The 20,876-nt window shown below is 55.3% G+C and overlaps 3 protein-coding genes and 1 non-coding gene across 8 annotated transcripts in view; 2 read left to right on the top strand and 2 right to left on the bottom strand.

The window, feature by feature from the left end:
* Positions 1 to 843, bottom strand: part of LTBP3 (latent transforming growth factor beta binding protein 3) — a 17,311-nt gene extending 16,468 nt beyond the window's left edge. For all 5 annotated transcript variants that reach the window (XM_059401628.1, XM_059401624.1, XM_059401630.1 and 2 more), the window contains exon 1: positions 504 to 843. In XM_059401628.1, the coding sequence (XP_059257611.1) occupies positions 504 to 828 (325 nt within the window). In that variant the 5' untranslated portion in view covers positions 829 to 843. The remainder of the gene's footprint in view (positions 1 to 503) is intronic.
* Positions 844 to 9,354: 8,511 nt separating this feature from the next.
* On the bottom strand, positions 9,355 to 9,427 carry TRNAW-CCA (transfer RNA tryptophan (anticodon CCA)). Its single transcript has one exon. It is a non-coding gene; the product is annotated as a tRNA-Trp (tRNA).
* A 6,630-nt stretch (positions 9,428 to 16,057) lies between these two features.
* Positions 16,058 to 17,382, top strand: ZNRD2 (zinc ribbon domain containing 2). The gene is made up of 4 exons (XM_059401614.1): positions 16,058 to 16,161; positions 16,258 to 16,409; positions 16,552 to 16,636; positions 17,004 to 17,382. The coding sequence occupies exons 1-4, from the start codon at positions 16,143 to 16,145 to the stop codon at positions 17,345 to 17,347; spliced, it is 600 nt and encodes a 199-aa protein (XP_059257597.1). The 5' UTR covers positions 16,058 to 16,142; the 3' UTR covers positions 17,348 to 17,382.
* Positions 17,383 to 18,126: 744 nt separating this feature from the next.
* Positions 18,127 to 19,797, top strand: FAM89B (family with sequence similarity 89 member B). The gene is made up of 2 exons (XM_059401620.1): positions 18,127 to 18,556; positions 18,970 to 19,797. Exons 1-2 carry the CDS (start codon positions 18,257 to 18,259, stop codon positions 19,246 to 19,248), a joined length of 579 nt encoding a protein of 192 aa, XP_059257603.1. The 5' UTR covers positions 18,127 to 18,256; the 3' UTR covers positions 19,249 to 19,797.
* Positions 19,798 to 20,876: the final 1,079 nt, after the last annotated feature.

The following is a 20,876-nucleotide window of genomic DNA, read 5'->3' as shown; positions in this document are numbered from 1 at the left end:
CCGCCCTGGCCTTGGCTCCTCCTGAAGCATGCAGGTGTCTACCCCTGGCAGTCCCTGCTGTAGACATTTTGAAAGGACTTTTCCTATTTCTTCCAGCAAATCTGTTTCTTAGGGGAATATCTACTCCTTCTCTTTGACCTCCGGGCCCCAGCTGACATCCTGCAAAAGCTCCTGTGTGCTGAACCTGACTCCCTCTCAGAACCCAGAGACTTCCCAGAGGCCTGTGTCATCCGGGACCCCAGCAGGACCCCACATCTGAGGCCTCAACCCTAATGCAAAGCGGTGAAGCTCTGGTCCACGTAGCCCTGCCGCTGCTGCCTGCCCCAGGACTCCAGCCTCCCAAGCCCCTCGTGTCCCTGGAGCCCCAGGAGCCCCAGGCCCCCAGAGCTCAGCTTTCTGCACTCCCCCGGCCCCCAGCGTCCTATACCCTACTCCGCCCTGTCTCCCCTATTTGTCGGGGTTTCTGCCTTCCCGCTCCCCCGGCCCGTGCCCCCGGCCCTCACCCACGCGGAAGCCGGAGCCCGTGAGCGTATCGGTGCTGTGGCCGTTCTCTCCGATGAGCGTCATGTTGGAGCCCTGCTGACAACTGTCCCGACACTGGCCCTTGAGACAGGTCCGCTTGCAGATCACCGGCGCAAAGACCACCTTGAAGCGCTCGCGGGCCAGCGCCCCGCCCCCGCCGGCGCCCCGCTCGCCCGCCGGCCCCCCCTCGGCCCCGCCGCCCGGGCCCAGCGGCAGCAGCAGCAGCAGCAGCGCCAGCAGCCCCGCCGCCCCCGCCCCGCGCATCTCAGGGGCCAGGCCGCCAGCAGCCCCGCGGGGCCCGGGCATCCGGGGCCGCAGGACCCGGGGGGCGCGCCCGGGCCGGGGCTATGGTCGCGGAGCCCGGGCGCGGGGAGGGGGGAGGAGTTGGGGTAGCAAGCCGGGAGCCCCGGGAGAGGGGAGAGAGGGCAGCAGGGGAAAGGAACGGAGGAAGCGCGCAGGGAGGGGACGGCAGGCGCGGGCGGGGGGCCCGCTGCAAGGCAAAGAGATGGAGGCTGGACTGCGGGGAGCCCAGAAACTTCCAGAGCCCCGGGAAGGAGCCCCGCCACGAGCCGGAGCCGGGGCCGGGGATTGGGGCGGGGGGACGCCTGCGAAGGCCCCAAACTGAGGCGGCCGCGCGGAGGCCGAGCGAGTTGAGGCGGAGAGGAGGAGCGAGGGGAGAGGAAGGCCGGGCGGCCGGCCCGCTCCGCGCCTCCCCCGGCCGGGCTGGGCTCCCGCGGCCGCCGGGAAGCAGGGAGCGCGCGGGGCGGACGCAGGGAGAAGTGAGCAGTTGTTTTCCCTGGCTGCGGCGCGGCGGCGGCGGCGAGGGGGGCTGGGACGCTGGCCCCGGGCCAGGGAGACAGTTTTTTTTTTTTTTTTTCTGTTTCAAGCGTCGCCGCGGCCGCCCGGAGGAGCGAGGGCGTGCGGGCGGGCGGAGGCCGGGGGCGGTCCCCGCCCCAGATGCCCGCCCCGCCGGAACCCGCCGCTGCCGCTGCCGCCGCCGCGCTGGGCGCTTTCCAGGGGGCCCTCACCTGGGACGCCGGGCGGCCCGCCGGATTCCTCCGGGCGGGGCGGCGAGGCCGCGTCGGGGCGGGAAACCGAGGCCGGGGGAGGGCCCCGGGGCGGCCAGGTGGGGCTGGAACCCTGGCCTCTCAGCCCTTTCCCAGCCTCCCTTGCGCAGGCGGGGGGCTCACCACCCCAGAGTCACTTCTCATTAGTGCCGGTCCACTCCCCTCTGAGGACAGGCTCAAGGAGAGGGCACCCTTTGGCCAGGGGCTCCGTGAGGGGTCCAGAAGAGGGCAGAAAGAACAAAGCTGGAGAGCCAACTTCCCTGCCAACCGCCCCCCCCCCCCCGCAAATGGCTTCCTGGTGCCCACCCTGCCCCCACCCACCTTCGCCTTGTCTGGCCTGGCTGGCGGGGCTGGCTCTGGGCCTCAGACGCTCTGGAATCGCCAAGGTCTGAGCTCAGGGCCTGGCCCCCTTCCCAGGCTAACAGCCGGGAGGAGGGGGGTGCTGCTTGAGGGCCCAGGGGGCTGGGGAGGGGCACAGCAGGGCCCCAAGGCAGGGGTTGGCAGGGGCTGGGGAGGGGCCTTGAGCTTGGTAAAGCTGGAGAGGAGCCAGGCCTGTCCACTGGTCTGGAAGGGAGGCCCTGGAGGGCTGCAGTGTCCTGGGGCCCCAGCCATAGCCTCAGGGCCTGGCCAGGAGACCCCAGGACTCAGTGTCTGACTCAGAGAACTGGGCAGGGGGAGGGTGTGACCAGGGTATCCAGAGCAGGACATTGCCAAGTCTGAGTGCCACCAAACCCTCTCCCGCCTGGCGCTAGCGGTGGCAGTCTGACTGAGGGGAGGGCCTTTGGGGACTGGCCTTCAGGAACACCTGTCGAAGGAACTCACGGTTTTTCCTTTGAGGATGGATTTTTTTGGGTCGCTTTGGAGGGGCTGAGAGAGACCCGTAAGTGCAGCCCCTGCCCGAATTGCTCGGTGAGCTCTGACCTGTTCATACAGCCTGGGACTGCGGGGATGGGGTGAGACCACGTCCTCAGGGGATCCAAGCTGCTGGAATCCCAAAGTGGGGGGCAGCGCCTGCCTCCCCCAGGGTGCAGGTCGCACACTGACACAGGGAGCAATGCTGAGTGCTTACACCTGCCAGGTGCGGGGCTGAGCGTTCTGTGGTCATTTTTCCCTCACACTCATTTGAACCTGACTCTCCCCTGACCCCAGAGCAGGCTGTGGCTGCCCTGGGAACACAGCGCAAACAGACCAGGCATAGAGTCTTAATCACTCCAAGCCTCAGTGTTCTTACCTGTGAAATGGGGCTCTAGTCATTCAACAGACTGAGAACCTACCACCTACCAACCTCTCCGTAAGAGATAGAACCAGTCCCTGCCTTCCCGGAGCCTCTGTGTGGGCGGAGCCCAGACACGTGACACAAATCAATTCACACAGGACGGTGGTTACCATAGAGGCCGGTGCTGTGACCAAGAACAAGAACTGGGAGCAAGAGAGCACTGGGACCCGGAGGTCCAGGGAGGCCCCCCTGGCAAAGGGACTTGGAAGCGGGAGGCTGGGGGAGGAACATGAGTTCACAGGGCGCAGGCGAAGCCAGCCAAGCAGGAGGGAAACCTGTGGGGGGCCAGAGGGATCAGAGCCCAGGGGTCAAGAGACAGTTTACAGGGGGCATGCAGGGCCCGGGGAGGGGAGAGAGATTCAGTTCTTCTAGGAACTAAGAGAAGAAAGCGAAGCAGCAGGGTGCGAAGGGCAGGGAGAATACGGAGGAGGAAGGCCACCATGAGGAATTTGGGTTTTCTTTTCATCGCAATGGGACTGTATCAGGGCAAGAGGGGGTGCTGTTGCCAGCATCCCGGAAGAGATGATGTATTTGGGAGGGGGGATCTAGACACTGGGTGAGTGGCGGGGACCAGAGAGGCAGGCGGCACGAGTGGCTCCAGGGTTGTGGCTCAAGCCTGTGGATGGGTGAGGAAAGCGGCAGAGGAGAGGGAGGCATGGGGAAGAGGCTGGACTTCTGTTTGCGGCTCGTTTGAGTGTGGGATGCTTGTTTCCTCCAAACAGAGACATCTCAGCCTGGAGGGCTGGAGCTCAGACAGCGTGTCTGGCCTGCGGAGAGAGGCCTGGGGTCCCCAGCATAAAGGGCATCGCTGGCTATGGGAAAGGATGGGCTTAGCCTGGGAGAAAGGGGATCCTGGGTGAGCCAGCGAGGTCCCCATTCCCAGGTCAGGGAGTGAAGGCAGAGTCAGAAGCAACTCAGAAGGAGCCGCTGGAGAGAACACAGAGGAAAACCAGGGACACGATGGGGGAGAGTGAGAGGAGTGTTTGGGAGGAGCATGTAGCCAACAGTGTCTCCTGCTTCTGCTGAAAGCAGGACCGGGTGGTGACTTGGGGGCAGTGAGGTGAGCTCCCAGCCCATGTACTGAGTGCTCAGTAAAGGTTATCTATTGTCACTACCAAATTCCTTAAGCCCAGTGGGGAGCCAGCAAGGAACTGAGGGCACCCTAATGTGGGTGACTGAGGTGGCTAGATGGGCGGGGCTTTTACAGAGCGCTAGGGGACCTTCAGGGGCAAAGGAGGGAAACCCTGGCCGCTGAAGGGGCTGGGAGGGGGGATCCATTGCCCCACTAACCCCAGCCCGGAGTCCCAGGGAGCTGGAGCGGTGGCCTGCCGCAGAGACTCTCAGCATCAGTCCACCTGCTGCCTCAGGGAAGGGGCTGGGGAAATAAACACTACTCTAGTCTCCTCTGGAGCACCTAGGCCTCCCAGGGGCTGAACCCCAAAAGAAGTCTGTGGGCAGGGGCCCCTGGGGGGCTTTAGGACATGAGGTTAGCCACGAAGCAAGCAGAACAAGGAGACAACGTGGACCAGCAGGGCAGACTGTGACAGTCCGACTCACGGGATGTCATTCGCCTGGTCACTGTCTATTCTCATGTCCTGTGTCACCACATCCAGCTGTCCCACCCCCTAGAATCTACAGGCATGCTTCCTGCCTCCTAGATGGAGTTCTTCTGCAAGCCCAAGGAGACCATGGCCTTTTCCATCATTCTAGATCATTTTCAGCACCTAAGACGTCTCCCCACAGACACTACGTACCTGCCCTGGTCCCTCCTCTACCTGGCGACAGTCAGCTTTTAAAAACCTCATGCTACTCCCTGCTTTAAAAACCTCCAGTGGGGGGCGCCTGGGTGGCCCAGTCGTTTAAGCGTTGGCCTTTGGCTCAGGTCATGGTCTCAAAGTCCTGGGATGGAGTTGTATACCCCCCACCACTCAGTCAGGAGTCTGCTTCTCCCTGTGCCCCTCACCCCACTTGTGTTCTCACTCTCTCTCTCAAGTAAATAAATAAAAATTTTAAAAAGGGGGCGCCTGGGTGGCTCAGTGGGTTAAGCCACTGCCTTCCGCTCAGGTCATGATCTCAGGGTCCTGGGATCGATCCCCACATTGGGCTCTCCGCTCCATGGGGAGCCTGCTTCCTCCTCTCTCTGCCTGCCTCTCCGCCTACTTGTGGTCTCTGTCTGTCAAATAAATAAATAAAATCTTTAAAAAAAATTTAAAAAAAAAGAAAGAAAGAAAACACCCCTGGGGTGCCTGCGTGGCTCAGTGGCTTACGCCGCTGCCTTCGGCTCAGGTCATGATCTCAGGGTCCTGGGATTGAGCCCTGCATTGGGCTCCCTGCTCAGCAGGCAGCCTGCTTCCCCCCGCCCTTCTCTGCCTACTTGTGATCTCTCTCTTTCTGTCAAATAAATAAATAAATAAATAAATAAATAAATAAAAATCCGGTGGCTTCTCTTTGCTCCCCTCTTGCCTCTGAGGGGTTGGGAGGTGGGGTGGGTGTGGGGTAGGGATGATCCTTCTTGTCTAGGGTTCCTGCCTCTATGTCTTTCTCTAAAACAGCCACTCCTGGCCCTCTGGGTCCCATGGCCTGTTTGCTTCCTGCTGGGGATTCATCACAGCTTGGAACATTCCTCTTAAAGGGTATGTTTACTTATTTACTGTCTGTCTCCCCGCCCTCTCAGGAAGGCACACCTTTGTCTCCAGATCCCAGCACAGGGCCTGGCACACAGAGGGTGCTGAAGTTTGTTGATTGACTAAATGGAGTGAGACCACGAGAGTGCCCACCGCATACCGCGCACTTTGCACTGCTCCGTTATAGCATTCTTCCAGCGACCCTGCAAAGGGGGCAACGGAGGTTTTGAAAGATGAAGTGATTAGACTCAGGTCATCAGGTGAGTGACCCGATCACCTGAGTGACCCGAGAGACCACTCCAGCCTGCCTGATCCAGAACCGACAGAGTGCTCCTGGGAGAGAGGAAAGGGACGGGTCCCACAAATGTGCTAAAGATGGGTGTGTGGGGCCCTGAGGGCAACGAGGGGCTCTGCTGGAATTAGGACAAAGAGGAAGCAGGGGAGCAGACCCAGGACGTGTTTGGACTGCTTAAATGCTAGGGAAGGCTCTTTCTACTGAGGGGGTTCTTGAGGCCCAGAGAAGGCAAAGGACTTGGCTGAGGTCACACCGCCCGTCAACAGCAGAGCCAGGATTCAAACCCAGGGCTCCTGGTGCCTCCTTAGGGGACTTGGCGGGACAGGGCATCAGCCATCTGCATAAGGAAGTTCTAGTTCAAGAGGCGGCATAGCACAGTGGTCTTAGATTTTCCTGGCTGCGTCCTGAACTAACTATGGGAATTGGGAAAATCCTTCAACTTCTCTGGGTCTCAATTTCCTCCTTGTTAGACATGGAATCAAATGAGCTGATGTTAAGGAACCCCTTAGTGGACGCTTCAGAGTTCTGAGTGTCTTTGCAAAGCTTCTGGGCTCCGAAGAAAGACCTGGCTCTGGGGAGTAAGGGGGAGTAGGACTACTCATCAGTTCTGAAGATGACGGTGGAAAGTTTCAGAGGCCTGGAGGGGACAGTTCTGCCCTGGAGCATCTCTCTCAGAAGACACTCTGGTGAGAGTGGCCGTCACTGAGTCACTCCAATGTGCCACTGAGAGATGAAGGGAGCTGGGAGATGGGATTGGAAATTGAAACAAACCTTTCTTCATGCTCCATCAATCAGACAAGATCTTCGGCCCTGCTACCCTTTTCCACCTTTCAGACACGGGAAAAGCCCACTGAGAATCAGGGTCTAGAGGTGCAATGCCTGGAGGGAGTCCCAGGCCTGCGGCATCCCAACTGAGTGATCGTGGAGAAATCTCTTATCTGGCCAAGCCTCAGCTTCCTCATCTGTAACTTGGGGATGATGAGAAAACCTAATTCCAGTGTCACCGCGAGCATTAAGTGAGATAATTCATGCAAATCTCTTAGCACAGTGCCTGCCTCAAAGAAAACAGACGCCCTGGGAAGGGGCTGAGATTATCCCCCACTTGCAGACTAACAAGGGAGCTCACCATTGTTTTGTGCGCGTGGGCAGAAGACACGAGATTCCTGGGTCAGAGACAAAGGACTTCATCACTCACGGCATAGTGAACAGTGTGATCACCAGCTATTGACATTAGTCTCCCTGTCCCTAAGTCCCACAGAGGTGGCACCAGTGGGCCAGACAGATGTCTGCACACAGTGCATTGCAGTATGGAGAGGATGCTAACCTTAGAGCACTCAAATCTTTTCTAGTGGCCAGCAAGCATGTCCGCACTTGGCTCTGGAGGAGACGTCGTCTCCATCTTCCATGGTTGCTTACTATACCTACATCCCTGAGAAAAGTCCTGGACAAGGGAGGCCAGGCCTCTCTCACATTTCTGCAAAATGAGCAGAAACTCAAGAGACTCCTGGATAGGGCGCCTGGGTGGCTCAGTGGTTTAAGCCGCTGCCTTCGGCTCAGGTCATGATCTCAGGGTCCTGGGATCGAGTCCCGCGTCGGGCTCTCTGCTCGGCAGGGAGCCTGCTTCTCTCTCTCTCTCTCTGCCAGCCTCTCTACCTACCTGTAATCTCTCTCTGTCAAATAAATAAATAAAATCTTTAAAAAAAAAAAAAAAAAAAAAAAAAAAAAAAAAAAAAAAGAGACTCCTGGATAGTTGTTTTGCAAGAACAACCAACCCTCACATCGGAACTATCTTCGATTTCGGCAGATTTTCCCAAGGCTGCACCACTCTATTGGCACCTGTTCAACAGGGTCTGAAACCAAATCTGTCCAATTTGTCACATGCGGCATTTCTTAAGGCTGCTCTCAACAGGACATCAAGGCCAAGATGAGGCCAATTTATAGCCCTTACCTCAACCACGACCCTCAGGAGGTCCTAGCTGAACAATTTCATAAAGCGTCCGATCTCCCTGACAAAGGCAAGGTGGCTGCTCCTTAGCTCTCTGTAACAACCTGTCCGCTTGGCCGGAAGTGTTACTCGCTGTAGAGCAGCTTATATGAACAGCTGCACAGACTCTGCCCGGCCCTGTAAGGAAGAAGTCCAGGGAAATCCTATCATCTATAGCACCAGTGAGCTGGTGAAGGAAAGCTCTCCCAAAAGCCGTCCAGGCCAAGGTGGTGCCATTGATGATTTCAACTAAAGTTGGGGATACAGTTCAAGTCATCCTGTTTTCAAGAAAGAGGCAAGTTACTCTTTGACTTCCACACAAGTTGGCTAGTCTCAAGGGTGCACATGGTGCTTCTGGGAAGAAACCTGGCGCCCCCACCCCCAGCCCAAGTGGGACAGAACTCTATCAGTTAGGGAGCACAGGTTGATGGTGCCTCCCATTGGCCTCTCCACAAGCTGGTAGCCTTAGAGTTCCCAGTCCAAGTTAAATAATTGAGTCTAGTCCTTGTTTGGGGGATTGACTAATGGCCCAACCTGTCCCATTTGTCCATGCCACCAGCCAGATGGCATTCATCTACCCCAGGGAATTGGGAGTGGTGATGGCTATGACTGGGTGAGGAAGACACCTGGGGGTGCTGGGGTTGGCAGGTGTTTTGTGCGGAAAGTATTGGAGGTGAGGCGGCTCTCTGTTCCTTCCAGGCTTTCAGTAAGTTAAGCGGAATGGCAATCCAGCAGGTCAGAACCGAGGACAGCAGGCCCAGCAGTCAGTTAAATTTAAACTCCTTGCGATAGTTTGGGTGAGTGGCACCAGGATGTTGACCTCAGTAAGGGAGGTTCTGGTGGCCAGAAAGGCAATGATCATTAGTGTCTCTCCTTCCTCCATGTCTCCTGTGTCTGAGGTCCTCCTGTGGCCTCCGTCCTCCTTCCCCAGCTGCTGAGATGGTCATTTTCCTGCCGTTGTTACAAAATCAATCTGTTCTGTTCCAGTAACTAGAACGTCACCTTTTCCCAGTCGTTCCCCTACTTAAACTTTTCATCTGGAAGGGCCTGGTGCAAGAAGGACAAGGACATTTTTATAAAACTTACATGGACTTGGGGCGCCTGGGTGGCTCAGTGGGTTAGGCATCTGCCTTCGGCTCAGGTCATGGTCCAGGGGTCCTGGGATCGAGTCCCACATCGGGCTCTCTGCTCAGCGGGGAGCCTGCTTCCCTCTTTCTCTCTCTTTCTCTGCCTGCCTCTCTGCCTACTTGTGATTTCTGTCTGTCAAATAAACAAATAAAATCTAAACAAAACAAAACAAAAAAACAACTTACATGGACTCATCATGTCCCCCAGTCTACATGAGGGCCACTTCCGGGGACTCAGAGAGGTACGCACAGAGCACTCCTCTTATTCTCATGATCCAGGCCCATGAAGCCCAACAAGAGAAACTAGGTGGTTGACCCACGATTGTAGGCCCCTTTTTGACTGAGCTTCCACCCAGGAGATGCACCAGTCAGGCTGGGGCCAGTGTTAGGGGAAAGAAAGAATCCTACATCTAGGAATGGTGAGTGTAGAGGTCTGAATTTTTATGTAAGTAATCTCTATACCCAGTGTGGGGCTCGAACTCACAACCCCGAGATTTGGAGTCCCATGCTCTACTGACTGAGCCAACTAGGCACTCCAGTGAATTTTTAAAACTGGTCTAAGCTCCACCCCTCTCATCCTGATCATGACAAAGGACCTGACTAAAGGGAGATGGCTCCATCCTGGGCACAGCCACATTCAGGGACTGAACTGCTGTATTGAGGTGTGTGGACCAGGAGGGAGGGCCAGAAATTTTCCTGAGGTTTTGTTTTAAGTAAACTCTACCCGCAACGTGGGACTTGAACTCATGACCCCGAGATCAAGAGTCACATGCTTTTTGAGTTTATATTTGAGGAGGTTACTTCAACACCCAATGCCTGGGGTTGAGAGAAGGTTTGGAAGGGCAACCATATCCCTAGACTATAAGCCCATTATGGAGTGGCTTTTGGGATAAAAGTCACCCTGTTGCTAGATCAAATCATCCAGAAAGTTAAAAACACAGATTAGTATCAAGAACCACAATGATGTGGCCGCAGTTGGCTGGTTGGACTGGAGCAGCACCCGTGTAACCACAAAAGTGTGAGGCATCACCGATAGCCCCAAGAGGGAGTGAAAGGTTCTATGTATTCAACCCCTCAGGAGTCAACAGAGGCAACACGGCATATACTCTGGCCTCTCTAGTCCCAGGAAAAACAGATGAACGTTGCCAGGAATCACAAGTCTGGCGTGGAGTGGCACCAGAAGCACAGAGTTCCTTATTTTCTTTTTTTAAGATTTTATTTATTTATTTGACAGACAGAGATCACAAGTAGGCAGAGAGGCAGGCAGAGAGTGAGAGGGGGAAGCAGGCTCACTGCTGAGCAGGGAGCCTGATGTGGGGCTCGATCCCAGGAGCCTGGGATCATGACCTGAGCTGAAGGCAGAGGTTTTAACCCACTGAGCCACCCAGGCGCCCCCAGAGTCCCTTATTTTGTGCCAATTCTATGATGGCGGACCTGTGGTCATGTCTGGTATGTTGAGGGATCCAGGCAGAAATGGAGACAATCTGGACAATGCAGGATCAACCAACAGCCTGATTTCGGTCAGTCTCATTAGAGAATGACCCTTTAGCATGGGCATCTACATAAGTGATCTAGACTGGTCCACTCTGATTTGTTTCCACAGTTAGCTGAAAATGTTACCATCCAAAACTTTCTATTGGGTGGTAGGGTTACTATTGCTGACATTATCTACCTGGCATTTAGGTACTCCTGGATGTTGCAAACACATCTTGTAGCAAACACATCATGTAACAAACACAACTTGCTTTCCAGTTGGACCTGCAAGGTTCATGCCCTTTGGCTAAGCTGGGCTTGAGTTGGTCCATATAGATGAAGGTTTGTCAATTTCGTTGATCTTTTCGTTGAACTTGTAGGTTAGCTGATTTTTTTCTAATCTTCATTACAGCCTTCCTTTTGCTCGCTTTGGGTTTAGCTTGTCCTTCTTTTTCTACGTTCTTAAGGTGGATATTTAAGTTACTGATTTTAGGTCTTTTCTTTTTATAAATGTAAGATTTGACAACTATAAATTTCCCTCTAAGCACTGCTTTGGTTGCAACTTGTAAGTTCTGGTTTGTTGTGTTTTTAAAGATTTTTAAAATAAATCTTAAAGAAGCTTCTAATTTCCCCTGTGATTTCTTCTATGACCCATTAGTTATTTAAGAGTGTGTTGTTTAATTTCCACGTATTTGTGAATTTCCCCAGTTTCCTCCTGTTATTTCTAGTTTCATTGCATTGTGGTCTGAGAACATATTCTGTATGATTCCAGCCCTTTTAAGTTTATTGAGACTTGCTTTATGGTTTAACATATACTCTATTCTGGAGAATGTTCCATGTATGCTTGAGGATATGCATTCCACTAGTGTTGGGTGGAGTGCTCTATAGATGTCTGTCCTTACTTGGGCTTGAGTCACGCGCTGTGACTTTTCTTTTAAAGGAGTCTACCTTGATAGAAGCTATTTCTGTCTGACTGTGATAATAACATCTGTTTTTGCCTGGTTTTAATATAAGGGCTAGGAGCGTTTCCTAAGTGGGGCTGATAGCAAGAATTTAACTGGATTTCTTTGGGTCACCTTTGAGCAGCGTTGTAAACCCAAACTAAGACGATAAGAACACTAAGAGTAATCAATGACTCATCTGTGGTTTTCTATGGGAGTTGGTCTGTCTCAAGAGAGTCTCCCTGAGCGGGATAAATCTCCCTTATATAAGCAGCCAGGACTCCCTGGAAGGGAAAAAACCAAACCAACCAACCAACCAAACAAACAAAAAACCCTGAGACCTTTTACTGTCATCTTGGAGTGGGTATAAGATTGGCATGACAGACAGTAGGAAGGACTGAGTGGCAAGATGGCTCAGCTGTTTTTATTCTCCCTTAACAAGCAGCACATGTCCTCCCCCTCACCTCCCAAGTGAGCCAGCAAAATTCTAATGATTCATCTGGTTTTTGTCTGTAGTGGTAGTAAATTTCCCTCCATTCATGTTTAGTGTGTGTGTGCTGTCTGAAAGGGGACAGAAACTTCTGTATGCCCTAGATGAGTCTTAGGATTGGTTGTTACGATGGGGCGGACCTGAGGGTGACCCCTCCACTCCCCAGTTCTACCCGGAGGAGTGTTAGTAACTCCTGGGCGATGTCTGGCAGCTGACCTTGAATCGATATCCGGGTACTCTGCTGGTAACTACCTCCCCAATTTGTTCTCATGAACAGGAAATAAAGTTGAAGACCCCTTACTGCTTGGTTGATTATTCAATCTGGTCAACATGTGTGCTGCCGATTCCCTTGGTCTTCCCTCAGAACTTGTTGTTAGTAAACCCCTGAGGTCCTCATACTGAAAACCATGTTTCTTTTTTTTTTTTTTTTTTTAAGATTTTATTTATTTGACAGAGAGGGAGAAATCACAAGTAGGAAGAGAGGCAGGCGGGGGGGGGAGCAGGCTCCCTGCAGAGCAGAGAGCCCGATGCGGGGCTCGATCCCAGGCTCCTGGGATCATGACCTGAGCCGAAGGCAGAGGCTTTAACCCACTGAGCCACCCAGGCACCCCTGAAAACCATGTTTCTGTCAACGTCTCATCCCCCATGCCCAAACAGCCAAGAACTGTGGTAAGGTCTCTCATTTCACCCTACTTTCAAATAAACAAGTTATGGGGATACAATTTTGTGGCTACCGGCAGAAAACGTGAGACTTTTGAGTAAGAGATGAAGGACTTTATTACTCAGGGGGCCTGGGTAGCTCAGCCGTTAAGTGTCTGCCTTAGGCTTGGGTTGTGATCCCGGGGTCCTGAGATCGAGTCCCTCATCGGGCTCCCTGCTCAGCGGGAAGCCTGCTGCTCCCTCTCCCTCTTCCTTGTGTTCTCTCTCGCTGTGCCTCTCTCTGTTAAATGAATAAATAAAATCTTTTCTTTTTTTTAAATCTTTTTTTTTTTTTAAAGATTTTACTTACTCATTTGACAGACAGAGATCACAAGTAGGCAGAGAGTGAGAGAGAGGAGGAAGCAGGCTCCCTGGCCAGCAGAGAGCCCGATGCGGGACTCGATCTCAGGACCCTGAGATCATGACCTGAGCCGAAGGCAGAGGCCCAACCCACTGAGCCACCCAGGCGCCCCATATCTTTTTTTTTTTTTTTTTTTTAAAGAACTTTATTACAGCACACAAGTGTCATGAATGTGAGCATATCGGTCCCTTCCCCTTCCCCTCAAGTCTTGCCAAAGCAAGGCGGCCGGACTCCTATAGGTGCCTGGAGGGACTCTGAGCTGGGGGCATCTAGGTGTTTTATAAGGGGCAGTAATACGCCAGCCCTTTGCTTCAGAGGGGCGAGTTGTCTCTACTGTCCAAGGCTGTCCACTATACAAACATCCAGCAAAAGACAGTCTGGAACCAAGGTAATGTCTCCGCTCACTACACCTGTATTCACGTGAGAGAGGCGGTGATCAGTGGTCTCCTACCGCCTCACTCCTCACATCTCACTAAATCCTCATGGCAACCCTGCCAAGTAGGTATTTAACTGACTTGGTTTCACAGATGAGGAATTGAAGTCCAGGGAAGTGAAGTGAATTACTCCCGGTGATAGAGCCAGTAAGCAGTGGATCCGGGATCAAACCCGGGCCAATATGATTCCAGGCCTGTGTCTTGTCCATCCTCCTGCAGAACTTGAGGCATGGCGGGGATCTGAGGGGAGAAAGATGATGGCAATTCCCTTGAGCAGTGGGACAGGATTGTGGGGAGGGTGGGAAGGGTTGAGGGGGGCCAGGAGCCAGATCTGTAGGACCTTGGAGACCACAGTAAGGACTTTGGATTTTTGTCTAAGGGTGATTGGGAAATGCCAGAGAGTTTCGAGCAAAAGAGTGGTATGACCCGATTTATGTTTTTTTTAATTCTTTCCTTATTTATTTGACAGGCAGAGATCACAAGTAGGCAGAGAGGCAGGCAGAGAGAGTGGGGGAAGCAGGCTCCCCGCTGAGCAGAGATCCCGATGCGGGGCTCGATCCCAGGACCCTGAGATCATGACCTGAGCCCAAGGCAGAGGCTTAACTCACTGAGCTACCCAGGCGCCCCTGACTTGATTTATGTTTTAAAGATTTATTTATTATTTATTTGAGAGAGAGAGAGAGAGAGAGAGTCTTGCCGGTTAAGTGAGAGCACAGTGGGAAGGGGCAGAGGGAGAGGGAGCTGAGTGCAGAGCCCCATGTAGGTTTGATCCCACAACCCCAAGGTCACGACCTTACCAACACCAAAAGTCTGATACTCAACTGATTGTGCCACCCAAGTACCCCTTGATTTATGTTTATTTATTTATTTATTTATTTATTCGCTTATTTATTTTTGAAGATTTTGTTTATTTTGTTGGAGAGAGGGAGAAAGAGAGAGCACAAGCAGGAGGAGTGGCAGGCAGAGGGAGAAGCAGGCTCTCCCCAAGCAAGAAGGGCAATGTAGAACACGATCCCAGGACCCTGGGATCATGACCTGAGCTGAAGGCAGACGCTTAACTCACTGTGCCACACAAGTGTCCCCTGATTTATGTTTTAAAATAATTGTTTCCTGTTCTGCAAAGTGGGGATAACAGTAGTACCTTCCCGATAAGGTTGGCATGAGGAGTAAATGATAGGGATTAAACAGAAGGAGTGCCGGGGTCTTAGTTGGTGCCAGGAAGAATAGCTGTTGGCTGAGTGGATACTGGCCATGACGGTGACCGAAGGTGCACTGAGAAATTTAGGATGGGACTGGGAGCTGAAGACAGTATGGACCTGGAGGGTCTGTACATGCCGGCTAGAGTTCAAGAGGTCCTCTAGTCAGCTTGGCATAACTTACCTAGGGTCAGGCCCAGAGTCAGGAGCACTGCTGCCCTAGAACCTGCCAGTAGATGGAGACAGTGAAGAGGGGCACAGGGCTCTCCAAGTAAGCAGCCGGCAGCAAGGGTCAGAAAATAGCAGTTTCAGGCAATCTATGTACAAGGAAGATGGGGCCAGGAGAAGGGCGTTCAACCTCCAGGTAAGAATGCAGAAGCATGTGCTGTCTAGTTAAAGGAGGAGGTTGCCAATGAGATTACGGGGGCGGGGGGTGTCTAAATCCTAGCTCCTTCTCCCCTGCCTTGTGAACCGCCCTAAGGCCCTTCAGGCTACACTTTAGGGCACCATTGCCTACCCCATCTGGCTTCTCCAAACCTAATAAGGGAGAAGATGCTTAAAGAAAAAGAACACAGAAGGTTGGGGGGGGGGCGGAAATCGAGTCCAGTGTTCAGGGAGCACGAGTAATTTTAACAGAAACCCACCTAAAAAACAGCATAATGGCCATAACCATAACTATTCTAGATCATTCAGCTTCACCAACCCGCGGGAAGCGCTCCGCGGCCGCTGGACCCCGACCTGCACATGCCCGGTACAGCGCGCTCATCAGCCGGCCCGCGTTTGGAGGACTTAGATTTAAAAAAAAAAAAAAAAAAAAAAAAAAAAGGGGCGCCTGGGTGGCTCAGTGGGTTAAAGCCGCTGCCTTCGGCTCAGGTCATGATCTCAGGGTCCTGGGATCGAGCCCCGCATCGGGCTCTCGGCTCAGCAGGGAGCCTGCTTCCCCCCTCTCTCTCTGCCTCCTTGTGATCTCTGTCTGTCAAATAAATAAATAAAATCTTAAAAAAAAAAAAAAAAAAAAGTGAGGGGCGGACTTCGCATCCATCCCAGGCCTTGGGGTTAAGGAGATCGGCCGACTGGGCCTCCGAACATGCAGAAGAGGGTGAGGGTGTCTTGAAATAGGCTGAAAGGTACAGAAAGGGAGGACGACCCCCCGCCTGGCCGGTCTTGCGGGTTAAGTGAGAAGCACTGACGACGGAAGAGGCTGCACGGGGGCGCAAGGGGCCACTTGTTATCATCAGGGGTGTTGTTGATTACGCCACTGCCCAGCCTGCCCCGGGGCCCACTTGTGCGGAAAGGGAAATCCAAGGGGGAGATGGAGGCCAGCGGGGATTTCTCAAACCAAGTGGTCCCCATCTGCGGCAGGAAGGGCGACCCCGCGCAGCCACTTTCAGGTCCTGCGACCCGAGCGGCGTTAGCCCGGAGACTCCCGCCCTGCGGCCCAGCGAGCCCAAAGTTCGTCTACCCGGTTGGCGCGGAGGAGCTCGCCCACAGGCCGAGAGCTCCAGCAGCAGACACGCCCCACTACGGGCAACTTGACGTCTGAGAGGCGCCATTTCCGCCCTCATCCTGGGCCTAAAAAGAGGGGGCGGAGCCGAGCGGAAAGCGCTCTGCTTGTACGTCACGTCCGGTGAGCCTAGTGGCGACAACGGCAACATGGCTCTGAACGGTGCTGGTGAGGGTTTGGGCTGTGGGGGCCTATGGTTGCGGGGTGCAGGAGGTAGCCCGCTCGGCAAAGACCCCTCTGTCTCTTGTGCCCCTCTTCCCCCAGAAGTCGACGATTTCTCCTGGGAACCCCCAACCGAAGCGGAGACGAAGGTTCTGCAAGCGCGAAGGGAGCGACAGGATCGCATCTCCCGGCTCATGGGCGACTACCTGCTGCGTGGTTACCGCATGCTGGGCGAGACGTGCGCGGACTGCGGGGTGAGGAGACACTCAGGACGTGGGATCCGGGTTGGGACCGCGGACCAGGCCGCCCGGCCCTTCCCCAACTCTCCCCTCTGGACCCCATCGCCCTGCATCTCACCCTGTGTCTCATCCGCGCCCGCGTGCTTTCTGCTTCTAGACGATCCTCCTCCAAGATAAACAGCGGAAAATCTACTGCGTGGCTTGCCAGGAGCTCGACTCAGACGTGGATAAAGATAACCCGGGTGAGGGGCGAATGTGCTTGCAGAAGCTGCGTGGTGATAGAGGCCCAGAAACAGTAGGTTTGGGAGGTGACAGTGGAGTCTGTGGGTGAGGCGGAGGTAAGGCGCTTTCCCTTTTCGGCTAGGACCATTCATTCAGTAGAAGCACTAAATACCTGTGTGCCAGACACTATCAAGAGTCTGAGCTCAGTTGGGCATAGTCCTAATGGGAGAGATGAAGGAAGGGCATGACTAACTCTGACACAAAGAAGAAAACGGAGGAAGGAAAAACATCTCAAGCATAGGAAGACCAGAGCAGTAGAGAGGAGGTGGCCCAGGGCTGATGGGGGACAGACTTCCTGACCACTCCATCCACTTTCTCCTCTTTTAGCTTTGAATGCCCAGGCTGCCCTCTCCCAAGCTCGGGAACACCAGCTTGCCTCCGCCTCGGAGCTCCCCTCCGGCTCGCGGCCAGCCCCTCAGCCCCCAGTACCCCGTCCAGAGCATTGTGAGGGAGCTGCAGCAGGGCTCAAGGCAGCCCAGGGGCCGCCCCCTCCTGTTGTGCCTCCAAATGCAGATGTCCTGGCCTGCACACAGGAGGCCCTTCTGCAGAAGCTGACCTGGGCCTCAGCTGAGCTGGGCCCTAGCACCTCCCTGGAGACCAGCATCCAGCTGTGTAGCCTAATCCGGGCTTGTGCTGAGGCTCTGCGCAGCCTGCGGCAGCTGCAACACTGAAAGGCCCCTCCTGAGAAAAACCCTCTAGAAAAACAGCTGTCCTCTTGTGTGGTTTGTTCTTTTCTTGGTTCTGAGTGTGCATGCCAGCTCCAGCTCCACTTGCCTTTTTCCTGCCTTTGGCCTCTTACTCTACCGCTGTCTGCTCTCTTTGATGCCCTGAGAGATTCGTTGGGCTTGTTTGTGCTTGCTTTCTCCCACTCAGAATGAGGGGGGAGGGAGAGGACTATATGATACTTTTTGTCCGAGGAGGAGGTCATAGCCTCCTCAAAAGCAGGAACAAGAGGGATGGACCTCTGCGGCATCCCTCCAGTGCTCAATTCCCAGTCTTGAGTGAGATTTTGGGTTCCAGCCCCTTTTGGTATCTTCTCTGTCCCCTGAGCATTCTGATCCCACCATCCTGACCCACCTCATGCCCAGTCAAGGTACTCAGACACGAGACACTGACAGGGCGTCCGGTTTCACGTTAGGGACCCAGTGTGGACTTAACTCAAGTTTCCTGACTCCCCACCACCAGGCTTAGATCCTTTCCCTGGGGAGTTAAAATTGAGCAGAATAATTAAACACATTTTTGTGGGGGGAGCAAAGAAGAACCGCTAAGGAACCCCATTCGCCGCTTTCAGTCTCTTTTCCCGCCCCTTTTTCTCGCTTCGTTCTGGTGGATACCCCATTCCCTTTCTCAGCTTTTCGCGATGTGGTCCCACCACCGTAGCCCTTTTAAGAGAGGCCCCGCCCATACGAAGGGGGTGGGGCAGGGGCGGAGTCGGAGGAGTCGGGGAAGGAACAAAGCGCGGCCTGCGGGCGGCGGCTGGGCTCGGCCGGCGGGGCCGCGCGGTGCGGGGCCTGCGGGCTGCGGCCCGGGCGGAGGGTTGAAGGGAAAGAGGCAGCATCGCCGTCCGCGCCGGCCGGGCCATGAATGGGCTGCCCTCGGCCGAGGCGCCGGGCGGTGCTGGCTGCGCCCTAGCCGGGCTCCCTCCGCTACCGCGCGGCCTCAGCGGTCTACTCAACGCAAGCGGGGGTTCGTGGCGGGAGCTGGAGCGCGTCTACAGCCAGCGCAGCCGCATCCACGACGAGCTGAGCCGCGCGGCACGTCTCCCCGATGGGCCCCGCTACGCTGCGGGCGCCACCAACGCGGGACCCGCCGCCGGTCCCCCCGGCCCGCGTCGCCCTGTCAATCTCGACTCAGCACTAGCAGCGCTGCGCAAGGAGATGGTGAGCGGCTGGGCCCTGGGCCAGCTGGGCGGGGGGCTGCAGCTGAGCATGAATGTCCCAGGGCGGAGCGCAGTCAGAGGCCCGTAACCCGGATCTCATGGCTTGAGCGTCAGAAGAACTGCAGAAGCGGGTTGGGTCAGAGGGGGTTACAGTAACAATGATTATAGTTGCCGTTTATGCCAGTAGTTACCATGTGTTTTTTAAGTGCTTTACTCATGTTACTTTATTCCATCTTGTTAGGTAAATGTTACCCCTATTTTACAGATGAGGGTCAGTGACTTGTCTAAAGATTTACAGCTTGTAGATGGCGTTGGCTGTCCACAAAAGTTTGTTGCTTAGAGAGGTGCAGGAAGATTGGCTAGGGCTGAGGGTGGCCTGGACCCCAACCCCAGCCCACCCTCAGTCTTTTGCAGGTGGGGTTGCGGCAGCTGGACATGTCCCTGCTGTGCCAGCTGTGGGGCCTGTACGAGTCAATCCAAGACTATAAGCACCTGTGCCAAGACTTGAGCCTGTGCCAGGACCTGTCATCCTCTCTGCACTCAGACAGCTCTTATCCACCTGATGCTGGCCTGTCTGATGACGATGAGCCTCCCGATGCCAGCCTGCCCCCGGACCCGCCACCCCTCACTGTGCCCCAGACACACAATGCCCGGGACCAGTGGCTGCAGGATGCCTTTCACATCAGCCTCTGAAGAGCTGGGGGTGGGGGGAACACGCACCCATGCAAAAGGCTCAGAAACTCAGCCCGTAGTCAGTACTCAGACTTCTAGTGCCTGCTTTCCCTGTTCCACCTCACTTCACAAGAAGGCAAACCTTTGGGCCCCTCAGAGGTAAAATTGCCAACGCCCTCTCTCCCGACTCTGGTTAGCTAGCACTGGGGCAGGCACCTGGGCTACAGCCTTGGCCCATGGCACCGAACCTCCACTCCTCTCACATGTGTACACCCCAGCTTGGCCAACCTGCTGTCTGGTGGTGGGGCCCAAAGCATCTGGCACTCCCCTTGACGTCTCTGGGATTGGGATGAGTGCCTGGTTCCCATCTCCTTTTCACCTTTTGCTGCTATTGGCAGCTGCTGGCTCAGGGGCATCCCACCTCTGGTCCCTGGGCTCCACTGCTCTAGACCAGGGCATCCCCATTCTTGCACCCACCCACGGCCGGGAGGGCCAAGGCTCCGTGCTGGATATTTAAGTTTAGGGGCCAGACTCTTGGGCACGTAGGTAAATAAATACTCTCTCAGCGTTCTTGCAGCGTTCTTGTGTTCTGAATGCCTGGCTCTGGGGCGGGGAGATAGCGGTGTTTCTGGGAAGTGCGGTCCCGCGCTCCGCCGGCAGGTGGCGCCGAAGACCCCCGAGTGGAAGAAAGGCTTGCCTACGAGGGAGTGCGAATCCTCCCTCCACCTACCGGGCTGGCGAACAAGCGGACCTGGCCGAGCTAGCACCGCGGTCTGCGACGGCGGGCGAGTGACTTCCCCTCTGGCCGGAGATCTGGGAGCCCTACCCTCCCCGCCCCGCCAACTCGCCTTGGTCGTTCCTGGCCGGCGGGGAAGGAAGGAGAAGGAGCCGCCTATCTTGGGAGAAACTTTCCACCCCAAGTGGGGGCGGAGCTGGGGCGGCACAGGAAATGGGTGGGCCGGAGCCCGCGGGCCTAGGGGCCCTTCGGAGGGAGAGGGGAAGGCGCCTCCAGGATGCGCCCGGGAGCTAGTGAGTGCTCTTCGGGTGGGAGGAAACAGCTGCAGGGGCAGAAGGGGATGAGGTGGCGACGGCCCACACTTCCCCAGAGGCCACAGAAGCCCTGGGCGAGGGGGCGGGGAGAAAGGACCAGGGCCCTGCGCTCCGGGGCAGGAGACCCAGCTCTGGTGAGGAGCGTCTACGTTCCAGACACTCCCATTCTGCACTTACTCTTGTACAGGCCGCCTGGCTCCCCAACAGCACTTGGGAGACTTTAGGCCTGTGTGTGAGGGACTTCCTCTTACGGAGGACCACACCGCTGGGCCTGGGAGACAAACCCACGTGTCAGGCTCGCCGGAAGAAGCCTACACATTTGGGGATGGTGGGTGTTCAGACCTCCAGGCACACACATAAACCCCCTACAGCTCCCTGAGACGAAGAGGAGAGGACCTCGTGGTTACACACTTGGGCTTCCAGGCTGCTCACCCCCACACCCTGCGCACGGTCCCTTGCCTCTGGAGACAACAGTCGGCACTCTTGGCAGGTCAGAGAGGCTGTTCAAACCAAGTATTTATTAAGCAGGTTGCAGTCCGTTCACAAACCTTTCCTAGTGCTGGCAGGGAGGGAAAGCTGAGGAGCTGCCCCCAGGGCAG

This window comes from Mustela nigripes, chromosome 1, assembly GCF_022355385.1.
Source record: "Mustela nigripes isolate SB6536 chromosome 1, MUSNIG.SB6536, whole genome shotgun sequence".
Lineage (NCBI taxonomy): Eukaryota > Metazoa > Chordata > Mammalia > Carnivora > Mustelidae > Mustela > Mustela nigripes.
This window is presented reverse-complemented; position numbering and strand designations above follow the sequence as displayed.